This window comes from Microcaecilia unicolor, chromosome 7 (genome assembly GCF_901765095.1).
Source record: "Microcaecilia unicolor chromosome 7, aMicUni1.1, whole genome shotgun sequence".
Taxonomy (NCBI): domain Eukaryota; kingdom Metazoa; phylum Chordata; class Amphibia; order Gymnophiona; family Siphonopidae; genus Microcaecilia; species Microcaecilia unicolor.
This window is the reverse complement of record NC_044037.1, coordinates 231,895,381-231,920,379: the sequence shown is the minus strand read 5'-3', so window position 1 is coordinate 231,920,379 and position 24,999 is coordinate 231,895,381. Positions and strand designations below refer to the sequence as shown.

The following is a 24,999-nucleotide window of genomic DNA, read 5'->3' as shown; positions in this document are numbered from 1 at the left end:
GTGCTAACCAGTTAGAGCATGGTAATGTAGCTGCATTAACTGATTAGTGCAGGGATGCCCACTCTCTGCCCACAGATATGTCCCCCTCAAAAATAATTAAAAGTATTTTTTTAGTACGTGGTTAACGCACATACATTTGGCAGTTACTGCAGGACATTGAGGGGCCCTTTTACGAAGCGGCAGTAAGCCCAACTCAAGCTTACCATTCGCTAAAAGGGAAGTAACACCCAGCTACTACAGCAGCTTGGCAGTAGTTCCCTCCCCCAGCATGCACCATTTCCGGTACTGCGAAAATATTTCAATTTTTGTAGCAATGCTGTGTACCTGGTGGTAATCAGGCAGTGTCCAGTTACTGCCGGGTTAGCATGGGAGCTCTTACCACCACCTCAGTGGGTGGTGGTAAATGCTCCCCCACGAAATGGCCATGTGGCAAGTGCTTCACTTGCCACACAGCCATTTCTTGAAAATAAACAAAGCCCTGCCTTTTACCCGCTGTGGTAAAAGGGGGCCTTGGTGTATGTCAAAAACATGCACCGACACCAGCGTAGGCCCCCTTTTGCCGCAGCTTCATAAAACGACCCCTGAATGCATCCTGTAGTACTCTATCTTAATCTGCATTAGGCGTGCGTTAGCTTCTAACGCAGCTTAGTAAAAGGGCCACTTAAATATTTCAAGTCATAAAAACATCTTTTTATTTCTGACAGTAAACACACTTACCCTGATTTTTTGAAGTTATTATCTGCTAGAAAAAGAGCAAATATAACATGAGACTTTTTCAATAAACTGATGATATGCACATCATTGCATTATCACTAAAATATTTATAATGAGGTTGAAATTATGCAGCCCAATATTCAGTAAACAGTTAACTGCATAACTTCTCCGGTTAAGTCAGCCCATGTGAAGCCCAATTTTCACTGTTTGGTTTGAAAAAGAGATGTTCAGTGTTCAACACATATTGAAAGCTAACATGGAGGGGCATAATTGAACGAAAACGTGTATCTCCATGGGCGTTTATCTCCGAGAACGGGTCCTTGAAGGGGCGGACCGAACCGTATTTTCGCAAAAAATAGACGCCCATGTTTTATTCGACAATTTGTGAGCTGGGCGTTTTTGTTTTTCAGCGATAATGGAAAATGAAAGCGCCCAGCTCAAAAATGAATAAATCCAAGGCATTTGTTCGTGGGAGGGGCCAGGAGTTGTAGTGCACTGGTCCCCCTCACATGCCAGAACACCAACCGGGCACCCTAGGGGGCACTTTTACAAAAACAAAAAAAAAGGTAAAAGAGCTCCCAGGTGCATAGCACCCTTCCCTTGTGTGTTGAGCCCCCCAAATCCCCCTCAAAAGCCACTGCCCACAAGTCTACACCATTACTATAGCCCTAAGGGGTGAAGGGGGGCACCTACATGTGGGTACAGTGGGTTTGGGGGGCGGTTTGGAGGGCTCCCATTTACCAGCACAAGTGTAACAGGCGGGGGGGGGGGGGGGATGGGCCTGGGTCCACCTGCCTGAAGTCCACTGCACCCCCTAATAACTGCTCCAGGGACCTTCATACTGCTGCCAGGGAGGTGGGTATGACATTTGAGGGTGAAAATAAAAAGTTGTGAAACGGCATATTTTGTGGTGGAAGGGGTTTGTGACCACTGGGAGAGTCAGGGGAGGTCATCCCCGACTCCCTCCAGTGGTCATCTGGTCATTTAGGGCACTTTTTGGGGCCCTATTTGTGGAAAAACAGGGTCCAGGAAAAGTGCCCTAAATTCTCGCTAAAAACACATATTTATTTTCCATTATCGGCGAAAGGCGCCTATCTCTGATCGCCCGATAACCACGCCCCACTTCCGCCTTCACCACGCCTTCAACACGCCCCCATCAACTTTGTCCGCATCCGCGACGGAGTGCAGTTGAAAACGTCCAAATTCGGCTTTCGATTATACCGCTTTATTCGTTTTTGTGAGATAAACGTCTATCTCCCGATTTGGGTCGCAATATAGGCGTTTTTCTTTTTCAATTATAAGCTGAATAGGGTCCTTTTATTAAGTGGCAGTAAGCACTAACCTGTACTTTCCGTGTGCCAAAATGCACTACCACAGGGTGTGCTCAGACAACTTGTGGTAGTTTAGGCATCTGGGCATGCATGCCTGGTGCTAAAAAATCTTTTTTTAGTGCTGGGGGAGTGTTTGGGGGGGAGAATAGGCATGCCCAGGTCTAATCGGTTAGCACACGTTGTGCACGCCAACCAATTTGTGCATGGTTAGCGCATGAGCACTTTCCACCAGTGAAAGTAAAGGCTCATGTGCTAATGGTCATGCTCCAATGTGGAAATTAGTGCCTGACTCTTAATAGGAGAACTGGAAATATGGCCATTTCACAGCCACGTTAACAATGGTCTCAACCTGCTAGGAAACCCACGCACTAATCATAGTGCAGGCCACCTTTGAGCACAGCTTAGTAAAAGGGCCCCATATTTTAAGGGCATGGAAAAAATATGTGTATTTTGTGGAATGTACAGCAGGAACAGCCATTTTTCAAAAAGAGGGTTAAAAAAAGAGTGACATCATTTGGAGCCTTGTAAACTAAATAATGATCGAAGCTTCAAAACACATGCTTTCTTTGCTTTTCAGTGCATTTTTTTTTCATTTTTTACACCAGGAACATAAGCACGACCCCCCTCTTCGACCTCTTTAAACCCCAGGTCCAAAAAAGTAGTTAGCTGACTCCTATGGATAGTGCCACTAAATATGCCCTTTGACCACCTCGGCACTACCCAGACAGTGCCAGGGCAATTTTGAGTGGAGCCTAGGCAGAGACAGAGATTATCCAGTTTAATGACCATATTCAGACCAATAACCAGTTAGAAAAGTGCATAAAGTTAGGACAGCAAAAAACCCGATTTAACTTTGGGAGTGTTTTACTAAGCCGTGATAGCGTTTTTAGCTCATGGTAGAAATCAGCTGGCAGTAAACACCGAGACGCCATGGGTGTCTCGGCGTTTACCGCCAGCTGATTTCTACCAAGAGCTAAAAATGCTACCACGGCTTAGTAAAAGACCCCCTTTATCTGGCTAGTGGTCTGAATATGGCCGCAACTGGATATCACTTTTGGGATGGCACTGACAGTGTGTAGTCCACACAAGCTGGTATCTTGGTTTTATTTTAATCATGGCAGTTGACATTTTACTTTACCGCTGGCTCACAAAAGAGAGGGTAAAACAGCATACAAAATAGTACAGAAACAAAAAAAGAAGCAACACTGGGCCTTCGGGATTGAGATAATCGATGTCCGTTTTATTATGAAAATGACCCGACACGGGCCGTGTTTCGGCATACAAATGCCTGCCTCAGGGGTCAGAAAATCCTAATTGTGATTTTCCTAGAAATATAGGTTTGACCAAAACAGTCAGGATGCAGTGCCTCTAACATAGGTAGAGTCTACGTGCTCAAAAAAATGCTGTCGGTGCAGAAACCCACAGCGTTTTTCTGAGCAAGTTTGTACGCCAAAACACGGCCCGTGTCAGGTCATTTTCATAATAAAAAGGACATCGATTATCTCAATCCTGAAGGCCTAGTGTTGCTTCTTTTTTGTTACTTTACCAAGGGCTGCCATGGTCAAATATTGGGCCCAAGGATGTTTCTAGGTATCTCCCAAAATTGGTAAAACTCCATTGTTTTACCAGAACTTGTTTAAATAATTATGCTCAGTAACAGCTGTAGATTCTCTTCAAAAATAGCAATCTCACATGAAAATTACAGTATTAAGTTTTGTGCACTGCCTAAATGAAGAACCCCATAGGATTGCAAGGCCCAGATCGGACATCTTTCTTTTGTCATGGGTTGGCATCAAACACCCTACTCTTCTGTTCCTCCTTGTGACTTTTTTTTTGTAGAGATGTCCTTATTCCTCCACCTTTGGTGGTGTTTTCATCTTACATGACTCATCAGAGAGATATGCTTTATTGTCCTCGCCAAATGTCTTCACACTGCGTAGAATGACTGGATCAGGCATATTTTCCTTCATTATAACTACAGATCCTGCAAAAAGAGAATATGAAGATCAATAATTGGATAATAATGATGGAGGTTAATGCCCTAGGGGCTCACATTTTCAATATCAATAGAAGCAGAGTGAGGAGAAGTCTCCTCAGACAGAAGACAAAGATACATGTAATCATTCATTCCTTTTTTAGAACACTTTTTAAATAATTTTTGGGAAAAAACATTCCTACTGGTTGAAGATTATGAAAATGATTAATGATAACATGAAGGTTAATGCGAATTTTTGGTCACTAAGATAAAAAGCAAAATTTCAGACTGATGTTTTTTGAAAGACATATCTGTAAACACTTTGACATATTGAAATGGGCAGGGCTCAGCACATCATGCTATTGATGAAGTGCTCTTATGCAGTGGTGGACATGCACCCCCCCCCCCCCCCCCGGCTACCCTCTGTGCAAATAAGGCCAGCAACAAATTAATTTACAAGTGTTATCTGTAAACTAGGTATATAAGTATATAAGTGTTGCCATACTGGGACAGACTGAAGGCCCATCAAGCCCAGTATCCTGTTTCTAACAGTGACCAATCCAGGTTACAAGTGCCTGGCAAAATCCACTTATTATTATTATTAGATTTTTGCTATATTGTATTTGACATTTGTTCTCTGTTTTGTGCTTTGTAAACTGCTTTACCACTAATAACATAGAGGGGTGTTTCCAATATGATGTCTAAGTCCAAATCTCTCAAACCAACATCTATCACACAGCCATAATCAAATCAGAAAACTGTCTACATTTCTGGTTCAATAATAGCTTTGAGCGAGATGGTTTGAGGCTCAACACATCCATCTGTAAATATCATTTTCAGAAATAAAAAGCCCCAGGGGAAAAACAGAAAAAGAAGCCACAATAGTTCTGTCTGGCAGCATTCCTAGTGAACTCTCTACGTAGACTACTCCTGCTAGATTTCTGTGCCCAAAAAGACATTCTGCACAAAAAAATTCAAAATTCTGCACACAAAATTAGCAGATTCTGTAAGTTTGTCATAATTTAACCAATATTACATCCCCCTCCCTGCACACAAATACCATCCATATTTTCCCAGCCCCCACAGCACCCACCTTTTTTACAGCCCTTCTCCCTGTACCCACACACATCCATATTTTTTCTAGGTGCCCTCCCTACACTCACACATAGCATCTACCTATTTTACTGACCCTTCCCTCCATCCTTGCACCCACACATAGCGACCACCTTTTTTACAGCCCCCTTTCCTACTTTCCTCCCTCCCTTACCACATATAGCATCCACCTTTTTTTACAGCCTCCCTCCCTCCATGCACCTATATATAGCATCTAGCTTTTTTACAGCCCCTTCCTTCCCTCCCTGCACCCACACATAGCATCCACCTTTTCTACAGTCCCCCTCCCTCCCTGTATCCACACATAGTATCCACCTTTTTTACAGCCCTCTCCCTCTCTGTATCCACACATAACATCCACCTTTTTTTTACAGCTCATCCCTCCTTCCCGCCCTCCCTTCCTCCCTGCACCCAAATGCCATTCATATTTTTTTCCAATCACCCCTGCACTTATTCGTGAGGAGGAGGAGGAGCTGCAACAGGCATACCTCTTTGGGGTATGAAAGATCCCCACTCTTTCCTGCCCACTGCCATTGCTCTGGGCCAGTGCCACCGCTTTTTCCAAATGGCCACTGAGACTACCTGCGGCAGTCTCATGAGATTTTCGCTTGAAGTCTTGGTGGCCATTTTGAAGAGACAGTGGCACCAGCCAGAGAGTGGCAGCAGTGGGCAGGAAAAAGTGGGGTTCTTTCCTGCCTCTGAAGAGACTAGACCACCAGGGCATGCTCAGGTAGGCCCAGGGAGGGCCCACCAAGACTTGAGGGGGTGGCGGGGAGCCAGCCAGCCAGCCAGCTTTTACTGCAGGCTCTCCTCAAGTCACTTCACTGGCTTCTGATTAGGGACCGCATACAGTTCAAGCTTCTCCTACTAACCTACAAATGCACTCAATCTGCAGCCCCTCATTACCTCTCTACCCTTATCTCCCCTTACGCTCCTACCCGAAACCTCCGCTCACAGAACAAATACCTCCTCTCTGTACTCTTCTCCGCCACCGCCAATTCCAGGCTCCGCCCTTTCTGCCTCGCCTCTCCCTATGCTTGGAATAAACGTCCTGAGCCCATACGCCAAGCCCCCTCCCTACCCATCTTCAAATCCTTGCTCAAAGCCAGGGGTGTGCTGGTAAATTGCAATCAGGGGGCTCTCTCTCGCCAGCAAAGTAAAAGAGAATTCAGGAGGGGCCCAAGCCCACATTTTGGGATCCATTTGTTAAAGTAGCCATGGAGAACCAGCTCCCAAAATTCTTAATAACTTAACAAACGGCTCTCGAGAGCCTGTGAGAGCCTGCTCCAGCACACCACTGCGAGTCAAAGCCCACCTCTTCAAAGTCGCCTTCGACCTCTATTCAGGAAATCTAGACTGCCCCAATTTGAATGACTGCACATTTTGTCGATTAGATTGTAAGCTCCTTTGAGCAGGGACTGTCCTTCTTTGTTAAACTGTACAGCGCTGCATAATCCTAGTAGCGCTTTAGAAGTGTTAAGTAGTAGTAGTAGTAGGCTGGAGAGGGCCAACCAAGGCTCAGGGGCAGTGGGGGGGGGGGGGGGGGGGGGGGGGGGGAGAGAGCAGCCACTCAGCTCCCCTCAGAGCAGATTCTCCCTCAGAGCAGATTCTGTGCAAAAACATTGAAGTCTGCACAGCAGACATCCCAGCAGTGCAGAGGGATAGCCTAGTGGTCAATGCAGTAGACTTCACATAAAGAGACCCAGTTACAAATCCCACCTAAACCCTTTCATATTGTATAATTAGCCCTCTAGAAACAGAGAAAACCTACTGTATATAAAGTTCCACCACTATAATAGCCCTCAGGTTTGCAGGTCACATATATTTAGATATAGGAGGCATTTCTATGTTTCAGGAGGGCTCATACATTTGTACTGAAATTAAAGCTTTAAAGTGAGAATTGAACCTGGGTCCCATTTTTCACTGTCCACTACACTGACCACTAGCCTACTCCATCCACTTGCTTGCTGCTTTTGTAGGAATGACAATAATATCTGGAGCTGTCATAGTGCCTGGTAAATACTGTCACTGTCGCATCTTTTGGGGCTGAAGGAGCTCAGTGACCAATAAGGGGGGAGGGTAATGCCTTAATCCTTCCATGTAATGTGGGACCTAATGTAACCAGTTGTAGAAATTGGTTTAATGTGTTTACCTGACTGCTGAGAGAGCAGAGGGGTTGCTAGAGGTGTCCTGAGTTGCTATGGACATATTCAACCATAGAGACTCCTGCACATGAGCTGAATATACCATAGAGATTTGCACTGACACCTAAGATTTTAAAAGTGCTAAAAATAAGTTTTAAAAGTATTTGCATTAAATCTAATTGCAGAATTTAGGTGTTAGGAGATGGGATCGATATGTTATGTACTCAAATTTGTTTAAATCATATGCAAATTAGTCTGTTTTTGGGAGGTTCTCATTTGCATATTTATGGATAAAAATTGTTAGAAATGTTTACAGCCTTAATGCTAGAGCATGACTCTGATCAAAAATGTGGAGTTTGATCCAAAAATGAAGGGTTTATCTAGTGTTTTTGGACTAAAAATTCCCATTAGAGTGTCTATGTTAATCTGCATTCAAATAGAGCTCTCTGATTGGCTGAGCAGCTTTTGTTAGAATTCTGCCCGGGAATAGAGCAAAAGAGAGAGCAACTGAAGATTTGACTGAGACAGGACCTGCATTCTGTGAGCTCTGTGTGTAAGAATTGAAAGAAAGAATTGATAAAATTTGACTGATATATTAAAAGAGTAACTGACTTGGTTGAAGTAAACCAGGAAATTGAGGAGAGGTTTGTACTAGATTTGAAAGTTTTAGTTTTCTCTCCTGAGGAAAGGATTGTGAGTTTCCAAGTTGATTTGGTCCTAATAGTAAGGATCAGAAATCATTAAACATTTAAGGAAAAAGGATTTATTTCTGAAAGAGATTGGTTGAGATTTACAAGTTTAAGGTTTCTCTGCTGAGAGGGGAGTGGATCTATGAATGTGTGGATGAGATCCAGCAGTGGGCTTCAAGATCTCAGCAGCTTGGAAGAAGCAAAAAGGGTCGCTCTTTAGATAGTCAGGGTAAAATTATAATAAAGCTACTTAGGAAATTAGAACTGAGGAAATTCGATTTATTTTATTTTTTCATAGTTTAAAACTCAGTCCAGGTTCCAGTTTCAGGCAGGCTGATCTAAAAGACACACACACTGCAGGGAGGCAGTATTTCTCCTTTTATTTTATTTTTAGATTAAGTTTAGGGAGAAGACAACTTATAAAAGAGAGATCTCTTGAAGAATGAGTCTGCAACTGGAAGTTGAGTCTGCAACTGGAATTTTCCTTCAGCTAAGTACAGAGAGAGACAATTCACATTTTTTCTGAAACTCCTGTTTACCACACAAGGGAACTGAGATTTTACATGAAATACACCTAAGAAACATTCCTATTTTGAGTTGGAAATCTTTGAAGTGTTATACTGACTTGCAGTGGCGTACCAAGGGGGGGGGGCGGTGGGGGCGGTCCGCCCCAGGTGCACGCCGCTGGGGGAGGGGGTGCCGCAGCACACGCCTGTCTGTTCCCAGTTCGCTACGCTTGCTAAATTCTCTCGTTCGCTGCAGCAGCTCCCTCCTTCTGCCCCAGAACAGGTTACTTCCTGTTCCGGGACAGAGGGAGGGAGCTGCAGCGAGCGAGAGAATTTAGCTAGTGTAGCGAACTGGGAGCAGACAGGCGCACGCTGCGGCACCCCCCCCCCCCCCAGCAGCGTGCACCTGGGGGGGGGTGTCATTTCGCGGGGGGGGGGCACGCTGCACCCAGGGGGGGGCGCATTGGTGATCCGCCCCGGGTGCCGTCGAGGCTAGGAACGCCACTGCTGACTTGTAACTTGGTTAGGAGACTAACTCATATGGTTGGTTAGTAAAGAAATTAGAGTATATACTGGATCCAGTAGGGAATCAGCAGTTTTACTGGTCTAATCCTGTACAATCTAACTGAAGAGTATTTCTTTCTGTTTACCAGTACAGTTACATAATTTCATTCCACTTTAATAAATAATTTTTTGTTATATATATAAGGGAGTAGTATCTGGATTTATTGTAAATCAAATTGATTCCATTCACAGGAATTTATATTCACCTTTATGCATTCATCCGGTATTATCTTTTAAGGATGATGTTTTATTTTATGTTCACTCAGTCTCTGGTGACCTGAGCACAGTTAGTTCCCTCGGCTGGCACGACTACATATTAGAGGTATTTTGGTACTGTGTAAAGTCTTACCACAGACGGGTGACACTAATAAGGAAGTGGGCATAGAATGGATGAGAAAACTGCTTTACAGTTAACACAGAGGTAGTAACTGTGCATTAAGTTTTTCTGCAGCAGATAATGTTGAGTGGTTAACTCCACCTCAAGATTTGCTGCTAAATGTTGCACATTATTTATCATGCAGTTAAAACACAGTAAAGAACATTTCCATGCTTTTACTGTACATGAAAATTCCAGGATTCTAGGAATACTCCCAACAGTCAAGACAAGGATACTAAACTGTAAACCTATATTGCAATCTACTAATTGGCCCTTTCGATGAAAAGGTACGTGGAGGGGCATAATCGAACGCGAACGCCCATCTCCATGGGCGTCTATCTCCGAGAACGGGTGCGTGAAGGGGCGGGACAAACCGTATTTTTGAAAAAAATGGGCGTCCATCTTTTTTCCGATAATACGGTTTGTGCCAGCCAAATGCATCGGATCTGTGCGGATTTGAGCTGGGCAGTTTCGTTTTTCAGCGATAATGGAAACCGAAGGCGCCCAGCTCAAAAACGAACAAATCCAAGGCATTGGGTCATGGGAGGGGCCAGGATTCATAGTGCACTGGTCCCCCTCACATGCCAGGACACCAACCGGGCACCCTAGGGGGCACTTGTAACAATTAAACAAAAAAAGTTAACTACCTTTGAAGTCCATAGCTCCCTTCCCTTGGGTGCTGAGCTCCCCAAATCCCCCCCCCCAAAACCCACTGCTCACAACTCTACATCATTACCATAGCACTTATGGCTCAAGGGGGGCACCTAGATGTGGGTACAGTGGGTTTTGGGGGCGGTTTAGAGGGCTCCCATTTACCACCACAAGTGTAACAGGTAGGGAGGGGGGTATGGGCCTGGGTCCACCTGCCTGAAGTCCACTGCACCCAATAACAAATGCTCCAGGGACCTGCATACTGCTGTGATGGAGTTGGGTATGACATTTGAGGCTGGCATACAGGCTGGAAAAAAAAGTTTTTAAAGTTGTTTTTTTTTTTGGGTGGGAGGGGGTTTGTGACCCTCCAGTGGTCATCTGGTCATTTAGGGCACTCTTTTGGGACTTGTTCGTGAAAAAAAGGGTCCAAAAAAGTGACCCAAATTTGTGCTAAAAACGCCTTTCTTTTTACGATTATCGGCTGAGGACGCCCATCTCTCCTCAGCTGCTAACCACGCCCCAGTCCCACCTTCACCACGCCTCCGACACGCCCCCATCAACTTTGGTCGTTTCCGCGACAGATTGCAGTTGAAGATGCCCAAAATCAGCTTTCGATTATACCGATTTGGGCGCCCACGGGAGAAAGACGTCCATCTCCTGATTTGCGTCGAAATATGGGCGTCTTTCTCTTTCGAAAATAAGCTGGATAGTAACATAACATAGTAAATGATGGCAGATAAGTGTATATCTTTCATGACAGAGATGTAGGATCAGGGGCGTAGCCAGACTTCGGCGGGAGGGGGGTCCAGAGCCCGAGGTGAGGGGGCACATTTTGCCCCCCCCTGGCGCTACCGACCCCCCCCCCCCCGCCATTTTTTTAAAAACCCTGCCAATTTTGACCTCCCCGCCGCCACTACCACCTTTGACCCCCCCCCCCCCCCAGCTCCAACCCTGGATAAAAGCCCAAATTACTACAAACAAGAGATTAGAAGGCATATGATTACATATCACCTAGGTGAAATATATGTTTTATTTACAATATGGGACATTTTTTTTACAATATTTTGGCATCTGATATTGTTAGGATAGGGTGAGAAAATAATTTTGCTATTTTCAAAATAATAGCACTACATTAAAATTTTCATAACTAACTGGAATTTAAGTGGCTAGGCCATTATCCTCCAGATTCTAAATAGTGTGACAGAAATTGCTTGCACAAATCTGGCAGTATTCTGGTGTGCAATTTAATTATTTAACAAGCCAATCAGTGCCAATAGTTGCCACTTAAGCAATTATTGGTACTAATTGGCATTAATTATTATTTACACACACAACTTGCTAGGCGTATTCTGTAAAGTGGTGTGTGCAAATTCTAATGTGTACTGCCAAAAAGGGGGCATGGCTATGGGTGTGGAATGGGCAATCCGTGGGCATTCCAAAAATCTACATACACGGTTATAGAATACAACTGCTCCACGCCTAACTTAGGCACCAGTATTTACACTAAGTTTTACTTGGTGTAAATGGATGTGCCTAAAGTTAGGTGCAGGCATGGCTGCTAGGCATATTCTGTAAACTGGCTAGGTGTATTCTATAACCCATGCCTAAATCTGGCACAGTTTACGGAATATACCTAGGTGGAAATATTTTCGGTGCTGATTTTTCAGGCACCGTATACAGAATCTAGTTCTATGTGTAGAAAACGTGTCAATTTTATGAAGAGAAAGAACACATATATATGATCCCTACTAAAATTACTGTTTATGTGTAAACTGACAGACATTATATATCAATATCTATCTATCTATTTATCTATCTGTATATATATAATTTGCATTTTTAAAGTAAAAAACAGAAATCCATCCACCCACTCCCTCAGGTATCCCCAACTTAGATATAAAAGTATTCACAGTATGGCCATTATCTTAGAAACATATTCATGTGTAAATAGTTGCATTTGCACATGTAAATACTGATTTCAGAATTTACACATGGAAATCCTCATTATGTAGAGATCTAATGGGGTGTGATGTGGATGGGGCTTCAGGGGGACAAAATCTACAAATGCTTTCTTCTTTTTACAAAGGGACTATATGTTTTATACCTGCTCGGAGGCACCTATATATTTTTTTAAATGCTTGTTTTGGCAACTTAAAATTGCAGTCCTATTACTTGATTGGTGGCACTTCAGTAAACCCTCTTTGTGAGTTTCCCTGGGTTCGGAACATGTCCTCTTAGGTCCCCCTTTGGGCAAGCTGCACCAGTCTCTTAAGTATATGTGGCACCTGGTGTCTCCACCTGGGTCAGAAAGGTGTTAGAGGGTAAGCTTTCCCTCCCTTCTCCCCAGGAAAATTCAAAGCAATACCATTGCGAGTTTAGGTCTCTTAGGATTTTATGTGGGAAAGAGGAACCCGAGCTGTAGTTACATGATGCAAGGTTCCACATTAGGAGTCACTGACCAGGAAAGGGAACTAGGTGTCATCGTTGATGATATGTTGAAACCCTCTGTTCAGTGCGCAGCGCCGGCTAAGAAAGCAAATAGAATGTTTGGTATTATTAGGAAAGGAATGGAAAACAAAAATGAGGACGTTATAATACCTTTGTATCATTCCATGGTGCGACTGCACCTCAAATACTGTGTTCAATTCTGGTGACTACATCTCAAAAATGATATCGTGGAAATAGAAAAGGTACAGAGAAGGGCGAAGAAAATGATAAAGGGGATGGGACGACTAAACTTCCCTATGAGGAAAGGCTAAAGTGGCTAGGTCACTTCAGCTTGGAGAAAAGACGACTGAGGGAAGATATGATAGAGGTCTATAAAATAATGTGTGGAGTGGAACAGGTAGATGTGAATCGTTTGTTTACTCTTCCCAAAACTACTAGGACTAGGGGGCAAACAATGAAGCTACACAGTAGTAAATTTAAAACTAATCAGAGAAAATATTTCTTCACTCAACATGTAATTAAACTCTGGAATTTGTTGTCAGAGAATGTGATAAAAGCAGTTAGGTTAGTGGGGGTTTAAAAAAATGTTTGGATTGCTTCCTAAAAGAAAAGTCAATAAGCCATTATTAAGATGAACTTTGGAAAATTCACTGCTTATGTCTAGGATAAGCAGCATAAAATCAATTTTACTGTTTTGGGATCTTGCCAGGTACTTGTGACCTGGATTGGCCACTGTTGGAAACAGGATGCTGGGCTTGATGGACCTTCGGTCTATCCCAGTATGGTAACACTTATGTAATTATGTAGTTATGTACGATTATTCATTCCGGATGCCCATGGGGGGGGGGGGGGGGGGGAGCAATTACTGACACTCATTGAAATGGTGGTAAGGGGTCCCACGGTAGCCCGGTGGTAACCGGGCAGCCATGGTGCTGCCTGATTACTACTGGGTTAGTGCCATGCTAGAAATTACGGAATTATTTTCCATAGCACTGGAAATGGCGCGCACTCAAGGCAGAACTACCACTGACAGCTGCGTTGACCCGGCAGTAGTTCTAGGTTGCTGTGCAGCAATCCTTTTGCCATGCAGCAATGCATTAGTAAAAGGGCCCCTAAATGCGGCCCTTTCAACACTGAGAAATCCCAGTCTAACTCCTTTAGGATCTGAGCTCTCTTTTGGTTAAGACCTTTAACTGTACCTATTTTTAGCACTGAGAAAGTCCCTCCCTTCTCAGGCAAAATGAGAGAGACAGAGAATTTCCCTTGATTTTGACTCCTTTTAAATCAACAAAAAGAGCGGAAGAAAAACCAAGTTTATTTGGTGCTCTTACTCTGTATGTTTTTTTCTGGTCTGTTTTGGTTTTTTTTCCGCTCTTTTTGTTGTTTTACGTGTGCTTTGCGGGAGACTTGGACCTTCTTTGTGTTGGTTTGACGACTCCTTTTAAATGCCAGCCCTCTGGAGACTAGGACCCTTAATTGCAGCCTTTCAGCTAAATCAGGATCCCGTTTTCCTTCTTTTCTTCTCAACCAAAATCTGTACTAGTAATAGTACAATCTAATCCCACTCCCTTTCCTATAACTTTTTCCCCAGCCCATCATTCCATTCACCAACCTATCACCCAAAAGCTAGACAGATCACCTAGGGTCACCTCATTTGCCTTCTTTATCTGTCGGGGGGGGGGGGGGGGGGGGACGTTTATTTTATTTCCCAAAAAAATGCTTCCTCTCGCCCTGCACAATGAACTAGGTTCTATATATCACACCAAAAAAATTGGTACCAAAAAAATGCACCTACATTTAGGTATAATTTCTAGAATATGCCTAAATTTCCATATGGTTTCTAGAATATGCCAAGCGCCCATCCAAGAAACTAAATTTAGTGGGCAGTTACACCAAATAAATCAGTGTATCTCGGGGTTTCTCTCTCTCCTGCTCCTGATCGGGTCCTGACAGGAGCAGGAGAGAGAAAACTCTGGTGCCAGGCCCCCTTTCAGTGCTGCTCTTCGCTCGCTTCTACCTCCGTGCCGAGCGGCTGCTTTTCCCCCTCAGACGCATGCTTGGTTTTGAAACCGAGCATGTGTGATGAGAGAAAAAAGCAGCTGCCCCCCAGATTTCCACCACCCCCTGGATTGTAACCACTCCTGCCCCCTCCCCAAGGATTGCCGCTGCTGCAACTGAGGTACCTTGGGGCTGGCGGGGATCCCGAGGCCCTGCCAGTAGAAGAATCCAGCTCTGCTCTTCACTCTATGCATGCCCTGCCCCTGCAGCTGCTTTTTTCTCTCATCACATATGATCGGTTTCAAAACCAAGCATGCGCTACAGATCACCTTCCGCCTGCAGGCATCGGACTTGCTGCACGTCCCATCACCATCGCAGATCCCCTCCCTCACCCACACAAGTCTGGCTTATGGCTACAGCGGTGAATCGGGAGCGTCTTTTGTCTCCTGCCTCACCACATTGCAGACCTGCAAGCGAGCCTTCCCGGCCGGTGAGCCACGAAGTTGCCGCTTTTGCAGATCAATGTCAGGGCCTCCCAAGCCCTATGACAGACAGCATTCTTGACTCCCAGCGGCTCAACCATCAGGCGCCTAAGCGGAGGAAGAAAGGTAAGAAACGCAAGCACTCTAGGCGGTCCAGTACCTCCTCCTCCTCTGATTCTTCCTCCTCCTCTTCTTCATCCTCCTCCTCTTCCTCCTCTCTGTCCCCCGCCAGAGGAAGGCATGCCATTCCTGTTGCTTCAGCACTCTCATATGCTATTCCACCAGAGCGCTTATGGCAGCGGGTCCCAAGGTCACTGCGAAAAAGGGTCCTATGGAAGGTACTTTGACATCTTCAAGCTGGCTGAAGGAAGACGCAGACGACACGCGAAGAAGCGAGCAAAAAAGGGCAATCTACTACCAGAACACAACAAAATATTGCCACGCAACTTGGCGTGTTGGGTTACATCCTATGCGCGCATGATGAGCATCATGCATAGGAAACAGCCTGACCAAGTCGACCCCATGCTCTGCTACCTGGAAACAGTGCTCACCATCTATTGGGAGCACGAAGGCTATGCCTGGCTGGCGTACGATGAGCACTTCAGGGACACAATGGAGGCTAACCCTACCATGGCGTGGGATATGGACGACGGAGGTCTGTGGTTACGCAATGTCCTCACCAGACCCAGCACCTCTACAGGGTGTTCCACCCAACTCAGGGCACCGCCCCTCCCTGGAAATAAAAAAGGGAGGCCTGCCATGCTCTCCTGAGAGGTGTGCTGGAAGTACAACAAAGGCAGCTGCATCCTACAGGACTGCAAATACAAGCACCTGTGCGCAACGTGCGTTACTCCACACTCCCTTGCATAGTGTCCTAGAAAAGTTGCTACCTGACACACCGTCCCCTCCAAACCTTGACCTCTTCGGCAAGGCACCCACTCCCATCCGCGTGGATGCGATGAGGCCTTGGCTGGTTCGATATCCAGACCGGCAAGCTGCAAACCTAATCCTCCAAGGCTTCCAGGACGGGTTTTGCATCCCATTTCAGGACCCCATCCCGCTATGTGACCAAGCCCCGACAACACGGTCCAGAAGCCACCTGTCACACATCATCTCAGCCAAACTCTCAGTGGAGCATTCAGCTGGCCGCATTGCAGGTCCCTTTCTCCATCCACCCTTCCCAAGAATGTTTGTCTCGCCCCTTACAGCTGTCCCCAAAAAGGAGCAGGGCAAATTCCGCCTCATACACAACTTATCATATCCCCCTGGACACTCTGTGAATGACTCCATACCGGATGGTACTGCAACGGTCCAGTATATGTCTTTTGACTCTGCTGTGTCCCTGGTTCGCACAGCAGGGCGCAATGCGCTTATGGCCAAAGTAGATATTGAGTCTGCCTTCCGCCTACTACCAGTACACCCTGACTGCTTCCCCCTACTTGGATTCCGACATGACAATCACTTCTTTTACGATAAATGCATGCCCATGGGGTGCGCAGTCTCTTGCAACCTGTTCGAGGCTTTCAGTACCTTCTTGCATTGGGTGGTGTCTCAGCGCTCCACTACGAAAACCATTGTGCATTACCTCGATGACTTCTTCTTCGTTGGTCCTCACCAATCCAGTACCTGCAGAGACCACATGGATGTCTTTCACACTGTTGCCCTGGACTTCGGAGTACCCGTCGCCAGCAGCAAAACCTCTGGCCCATGCACGACCAACACTTTCTTAGGTATTGAGATTGACTCCACAACCCTTACTATCAGACTCCTAGAGGACAAGTTGCTCAGCCTATCACAAAAGATCCTACACGCTCTGCACTCGCCCAAGCTCACCCTATATCAGATGCAGTCCCTTATTGGCTCCCTCAACTTTGCCTGCAGGGTCATCCCTATGGGTATAATATTTGTTCGCAGGCTCGCCGCCTCAACCGCTGGCATAGTGCATAAGCACCACCACCTGCGCATTTCGCGCCCCGTCCGGCTGGACCTGGCTTCGTTTTCTGAAGGACTTCAATGGTAGAGCCATGATACAATCCCCCCATCGTCCAACGTCGACCTTTGCCTCTATACTGACGCTGCAGGATCCTCTGGGTGTGGAGCCTATTTCAACAGGGATTGGTTCGCAGCCCCTTGGCCACTACATTGGACCCACTCCGCCCTTACCAAGAACATCACCTTCCTCGAATTGTTCCCCATTGTTGCTGCTGTACATGTTTGGGGCCTCGCACTGGCCAATAAAAGTGTTGTCCTTTGGTCAGACAATGCCGCGGTCGTTGACATCATCAACAGGCAGACGGCACGCTGTCCTCACACTGCTTTAAATGTACTATTTAGTAGCTTCATTGCATGCCCCCTAGTCCTAGTATTTTTGGAAAGAGTAAACAAGTGATTCACGTCTACTCATTCCACCCCATTCAGTATTTTATAGACCTCTATCATATCTCTCCTCAGCCATCTCTTCTCCAAACTGAAGTGCCGTAGCCACTTTAGCCTTTACTCATAGGGAAGTCGTCCCTTCACCTTTATCATTTTCATTGCTCTTCTCTGTACTTTTTCTAATTCCGCTATTTCTTTTTTGAGATGCGGTGACCAGAATTGCACACAGAATTTGAGCGATACAAAGGCATTATAACATTCTCATTTTTGTTTTCCATTCCTTTCCTAATAATTCCTAACATTCTATTTCCTTTCTTAGCTGCCCCTGCACATTGAGCAGAGGGTTTCAACATATCATCAAGGATTGCACATAGATCCTTTTCCTGGAAGTGACGTGCATGTATATTTCATAGAGTACAAGAGTACATGCACAGCTAAGGCTTTTGATTTTGGGTTTTAACCCTTAAACACTGACACAACCCCTCTCTGCCATGCAAAACATTTTAAGTTAAAGTGTTTGTTGGATAAACACTGAAAAACACAACTTCCCCTAATAATCTTTCTCCTCTCTCTGACCTGCCTTGCATCCCACAAATAGTTTTGATTTCACCAGGAAAGGTGTCCAGCAATAGCTGCTGTAGCACACAAACAACTTCAAATAAACTACAAAAAAAACCCCCACCTACATTTTCAATTTATGAACACCTAAGAATAGAAGTTCTACACATAGAGTAATACATACATGCACACATTTACACCCGCTTCAAAGCAGGTGAGAATTTGTGCTTGATCTTCAGAAAATTCCAGGAGCCTATTTTGTAAATGCATGTGACTTATTTTCAAAGCACTTAGACTTACAAAACATACTTTAAGTGTTCAACAAACAGCAAAAGAGCATGATAAGAGTAGGGAGGAAAGCCTTGGAACCCCACCTTCACCCCCCTTTTTTTGGGTGATAGGATTTATTGTTTGTATTGTATTGTTTGTGATGATTGCATCTGTGGGTTGTTATTGTGGTCTGAATGGTTATTTAAATTGTTTATGAAGTGATTTTGTATTATATGTATTATGATTATGTGTGTTTATTTGTAATCTGCCCTGGGTAAGGGCAGAGTATAAATCTTGATAAATGAAACGAAATGAAAAGGTATAAAAAAAGTACCTCACTTAGGGCCCTATTTACTAAGGAGCGCTAGCATTTTTAGTGCACACTAAAACTAGCGCGTGCTAAATGCTAGAGACACCCATAGGAATATATGGGTGTCTTTAGCATTTAGCATGCGCTAATGTTTAACTTGTGCTAAAAACACTAGCGCACCCTTAGCACAGCTTACTAAACAGGGCCCTTAAATCATTAAAACTCTGTGCAGTATGAGTTCAGTGGTAACCCAGTAAAATCTGTGACTGTTCATTAAATCAGTAACTTAATTTTCAATCAAAGGTGCTTGAAATATTTAGCTGTGGACCCCACCAATTGTGACCAAAGTTTCACCCATGGCTGTTTCAAGGTGTCAAGGCTCACTCTTGCTTTACAGAATCACAGTGGGGTCTATAGCTAAGTATTTCAAGCACCTTTGATTAAAGGTTAAGTTACTGATTTATTGTACAGTCACAGATTTTGTTGGGTTACTGGTGAACTAATACTGGACAGAGTTTTAATGATTTAAGTGGGGTGGTGGTGATTTTTTTATGCCAGTGACATAAGTACCCTTTAAATCCTGTCATCAAAAATAGAGGATGAAAGTGGGGTTCTGAGGCTTCCCCCCTACTATTATCATACTCTATTGCTGTTTGTTGAACATTTAAAGTACATGTTTTGAATATTGTCAGCAATTGAGAAGAGGAACAGTTACAATTACCTTTATAACAATGGCACAAAATAATCATTTATTTGAATTTTTCACCTAAGTGACCTTTTAGAATATTACCTCCTCAGGCTCGATTTTGCAAACTTAAAGTACTCAGTCCAAAGACTTTCAGCTATACATTAAGTGTACTGCAAGCAACTAGATTTTTAGGAGAAATTTATTATTACAGTTTGATTTCTATAGCAAACTCAATACCACACTCATTTTACCACGACTTTCATCAGTTTGCAATGTTTGCTTCAAATGGATTTTGATAACCCCTATATCTTTTCCGAGCACTCATTCCTTGCTGTACATCCAGAACCCTTTGATCCTCTCAGGCAAATTTGTTAGTTTTGCCTTCATTTCAACACCCCTGTTACAACTTTGTACATACAAGAATATTTAATATTATCGGTCCAACTCTGTGGAATTCTTTACCCATCCATCTAAGAATGGAACAATTCTTAAAGAATTTCAAGGCTAATCTAAAAACCTTTTCTATTCAAAGATGTCTTCTTCCTTAATTATTTATTTATAATGACATTTGTATCCCACATTATCCCAAACAGAATTCAGGTTCAATGTGATTAACAATCCAATTATAAGCAGGTACTATCTCTGTCCCTAGAGGGTTCACAATATTGGTTTTTGTACTGGAGACAATGGAGGGTTAAATGACTTGTCCAGGGTCACAAGGAGTTGCAGTGGGAATCAAACCCAGGATGCTGGGATCAAAGTCTGCTGCACTACCTGGAATAGAAATGATGATGATGCCGGTTCTGGTCATAGATTTTATCTTCTTGATATTGGTTTGGCTTGAACTCTTGTTTTACATTTTTTTTTATTTTTTCTTCCTTTCCTTGTTGTGCTCTTTCTATATTAAAAATGGAGTTCTTTTCCCTTTTTCATTTTATTTTAATATTGTACACTGACTAGAAAGTCTCACTCATAGGCGGTATATCAAGCTTTTAATAAACTTGAAATTTAAACCTTGAAGCCTGTGCAAATAACTACATCAATGAGATATGTGATTCGTTTTTGAATTCAGTAATACAGTCTACTCTTCAAACATATATTTCACAAACAGATGCATATTACCAATAAAGTTTCCATTTTTATGACCAAGAAGCAATTGAAACCCAGGCATTAACTGCTAAAATATATCCTGTGTTACTTACCTACAGAAGTAAATCTTAGGAAATCTAGAAACCATAAGCCACAAGAATCTACCTCAGTACATCCAGTTCAGTATTGTTGTCATCCATAGAGAAATTCACTGCTCAGGTACACAGTGCAATATCTAGAGGGCAAGCTGATTATTTGCACTCAGGTAAATGTCCATTCAGTTCTCAAACCAGAAGTTCATTGACATCAAATAGAGTTTGGACTCAGCAAAGTAAATCATGTAATCATCACACTTGTAAAATCGCGTTGATGTATTGATGTTATTATTATTTGTAAAACGTTACAGGGTGTAAGCAGTGCTTAAAGAAACGTATAGGGCTCCTTTTACTAAGCTGCAGTTAAGCACTAGCACATGCTTACCGCAGCTTAATAGGGTTTACCGCAGGATGCACTAAGACGTTGTACGGTTAATTCCAAATGCGATTGAGCAAACCACATGCTTTAAAATATTTTAAAATTTATGTGGGAGATAAATTTATCCAACATAGATTATGCTCGTAAATTAGGAGCATAAATTTGCACTCCTAAATTTATGAGCAAAACTTATGTTCCTAAATTCAGGAGTGTAATTTATACTCCTAAATGTATGCTAAATTTGTGAATGTAATAGTCCCTCAATTGTAATTTAGGTGCTTAACATTTCAAGAATAAAGCCCTATATATGGGTATTTTTTCTGTCCCTAGAGGGCTTGCAATCTAAACTTTTGTACCTGGAGCAATGAAGGGTTAAGTGACTTGCCAAGGTCACAAAGAGCTATAGTGGGAACTGAACCTAGGTTGCCATAATCAAAGGCTACTATACTAACCATTAGGCTACTCCTCCACAACAAACAAAATATATCTATAAAAGGTATACCATTGGAGCCATTTTCAATAATGCTCCTTACCACAAAATTGCATGTGTATTTTGAAGCACACAGTCAATGAACTAAACTGAATTTGTATATATAGGTAGGTAACTTTAACCATTTCAGAACTATGGTTTAAGTTACAATTGTTTATTGGCAAATCAGATACATAGAAACGTTTTGTCTAGTTGTGGTTGCAAGAACTTAGGGGTGCATTGCGTGCAAATCTATCCCATGCATATTCATTGTAAGTATCTTGAATACATGACTGGCTGGGTGTGCCCTGAGGGCTGGTTGAGAACATAAGAACATAAGAGTAGCCATACTGGGTCAGACCAATGGTCCATCTAGCCCAGTATCCTGCTTCCAACAGTGGCCAAGCCAAATCACAAGTACCTGGCAGAAACCCAAATCATGGCAACATTCCATGCTACAAATTCCAGGGCAAGCAGTTGCTTCTCTATGTCTGTCTCAATAGCAGACTATGGACTTTTCCTCCAGGAACTTGTCCAAATCTTTTTTTAAAACCCAGATACACTAACCATTGTTACCACATCCTCTGGCAAAGAGTTCCAGAGCTTAACTATTTCTTTGAGTGAAAAATATTTCCTCCTATTTGTTTTAAAAGTATTTCCATGGAACTTCCTTGAGTGTCCCCTAGTCTTTGTACTTTTGGAAGTAGTAAAAAACTGAATTACTTCTACTCCACTCAGGATTTTGTAGACCTCAATCATATTGCCCCTCATTCATCTCCTTTCCAAGCTGAAGAGCCTTAACCTCTTCAGCCTTTCCTCATACAAGAGGACTTGCATTCCCTTTATCATTTTGGTTGCTCTTCTTTGGTATAAGGAAGTAGGTGCCTCCATTCCTTTATAGAATCGGCTCCTACCAGACACCCTCCAGGCGCCTAATTATGGGGTCCTTTTACAAAGGCACAATGAAAAATGGGCTGAGGCAGTGTAGATATGGGTTTTGGGCATGCGCAGAATCATTTTTCAGCACACCTGTAAAAAAGGCCTTTTTAAAATTTTTGCCGAAAATGGACCTGCGGCAAAATCAAAATTGCTGTGCATCCATTTTGGGTCTGAGACCGTATTGCCAGCCATTGACCTAGCGGTAAAGTCTCATGTGGTAACCGGGCGGTAATGACCTACACTTGCCAAATTGCATCCAATATGCGCTTCTGAAAATAAAATTTATTTTTTGGATGCGTGTATCAGACATACCCAAAAAATGAAATTACCACAAGAGCCACGTGGTAGCCATGTGGTAACTCCATTTTGGCGTACCTTGGGTGCGCATAGATGCTTACGCAGCTTAGTAAAAGGGCCCCTATAAGTGCCCTGTTATAGACTTGCCCACATAATATCTACCTGAGACAAGGATAGTATTTGAGTGAATGGGAATGCATTAATGTTCATTTATGCTTTCCAAGAATACAAGAACTAGGGGGTGCACAATGAAGCTACTACATAATATAGAGAAAATATTTCTTCACTTAATATGCAATTAAACTCTAGAATTCATTGACAGAGAACGTGATAAAAGCAATTAAAGGTTTAAAATACATTTGGACAGCTTCCTAAAAGAAAAATTAGTATGCCATTATTAAGATGGACTTAGGAAAATCCATTGCTTATTCCTGGGATAAGCAGCATAAAATCGTTTTACACTTTTGATCCTATGCCATTTTATAAATTTGAATTAAAAAAATATTTGAGGGTGTGCTTTAAAAGAATTCAGTGTACTTTTTGAAAGCTGAATGAGCAATGCCATACACATTCACCCAGGAAGTTCAATGAGATCCTTTAATACATTCCATGGCTCAGAGCAGCAGAGAGAAAGTGCTTCAGGTAATGGAAAAGATTGAACCAAATACCTTCAACTAGTCCACATAAAAGAGGAGGGAATAATTTGAATACACTCAATACTTCACATCCAAATGTGCCCTTGAGTCAAATTGACTTCTGGTAACCACACAATGAGGGAGGGAGCCCTTCTTGTGATTTTCTTGGTATGATAATGAAGTGGATTGCCACTGCCTTCTCCTGAGGTACAGAGGGTTAAGTAACTTGCCCAAGGCAACAAAAAACTACAGTGAGATTTGAACCTGGGCCTTTTGCTTCCTAGCTTGCTGTTTTAACCATTAGGCTACTCCTCCACTCCACTTACAGATGTTGAATATACTTACCAAAACCTCTATTATACCCCTAAAATGACGCTCAGAGCGAAAAAAGAAAAGGCAAATTATTCAACATTTTTATCCTGTCAAAAATGTTCCATTTGCATTGAGTCTAGTTATTTTCCCAGTGATCAATTAAGCACTTACGAGGAAAATTATGGATACAAAAATAGTTGCTCCCAAAACAAATGTGTGTGGTTTTACCTGCAGAAATGCTTTCCTACACAACTAAGTGCTTTTCATCAAATTTGGAAAAATATGTATCTTTTGACCACAACAGACAATTTCTTTTTCTTAAAGTTAGTTATTGGTATCAAAGATTTATCCATATCAGAAAGAAAAAGAAACCAGAACAGTAGGACAGAAAGTGATGACATCCTCAGACGAATCCAAAGAGATGGATTGTTAAAGGCGATCTTTCAGTTTAATATGATGCATCTCGCCTTATATCCCATTTGCAACCCAAACATTTTTGGAAATTTAATAAACCCAGAGAAGTCCATAGTGTTCTTCTTAAAGCACACCCCTGAAATATTTCCTAAGCGGTTCTAGTGAAATAACAACCTAGTCATTGGAAAGTTCATAAAATGTATTTTCTTTTCTCTTGCCACATTTTTCATTGACTTGATTTTATTATGGTATATGAAACTAGCAGCTAGTAGAGGGATTGCCTGTTTCTTCAAAGTGAAAGATTCTACTGGTCCCTCAGCCTTTTATATTGACCTTTGATTTTGTCCTCCTTTTCTTTAGAAAACTGACATAATTGGCCAACAGTACCCTTAAGCAAGCCTCAGGCACAATCATACCAGACTAAATTGAAACTGCACCATTTGGAAGAACCACTGTCCTTATGAGCGGAGCACTTTATGGAACTGCAAATTGACAAATAGGCCCATCAGGCTGGTCAGAAGACAATGGATCTTATAGGCCTCTCTTGAAAAAGCCAGAGGGCGAACCAGGTCCCGTTGGGAGTTATGCTGCCGGGAGTAATGCAGCCGGATCAAATGAGAAGCTAAGTCGCTCTCTCTATATATTTTTGTTTTTGCATAAATTTGCATCTTTTTGTTGTTCACATATTTGGATAGCATGAAAAAGAACAAAAATATATTCTGAGAGGTTTTTGGCCAATGATGATATAATGGCCCGTTGAGTGCTGTGAGTACGTGAGTGATAAGTTCATTTGAGCACCCAGGTCTTTTGAGGTCTTTTCCTCCTTTATTTTGTTTTTAAGATAATCTATTATTAGCAACATACTTTATACTCTACAGTGTTTGGCTTGAAGAGATTTTGAAATTCTGTAGAAGAGATTTCGTGTTTTGAAGTGAACATGGTATTCGAGACAGTGAGTGAGGGCAGAGGAAACCTATCAATAGAACGCAATGAAGCTTCCAGAAAGAAAGAACTATCCCTTACTTCTTCATTCTCCCAGGTGATCTTCCTAGATAGCTGTATCACCTGCACATCTAAATCCATATTGCACTGGGCTTTTGAAATGCTTCTGTGGATGGGACTTTATATTTGGCCTTCTTCTTCCCTATTGTTGGAACTAAACACTTGAGGCACCACA

At 43.0% G+C, this 24,999-nt stretch overlaps 1 protein-coding gene across 1 annotated transcript in view; it reads right to left on the bottom strand.

Moving 5' to 3' along the window:
- The window catches only part of ABCB11 (ATP binding cassette subfamily B member 11), a 130,236-nt gene extending 109,730 nt beyond the window's left edge, over positions 1–20,506 (bottom strand). Inside the window, 3 exon segments of the mRNA XM_030209802.1 lie at positions 718–742; positions 3,928–4,029; positions 20,396–20,506. Coding sequence (XP_030065662.1) covers positions 718–742; positions 3,928–4,015 — 113 coding nt within the window. The 5' untranslated portion in view covers positions 4,016–4,029; positions 20,396–20,506.
- Positions 20,507–24,999: the final 4,493 nt, after the last annotated feature.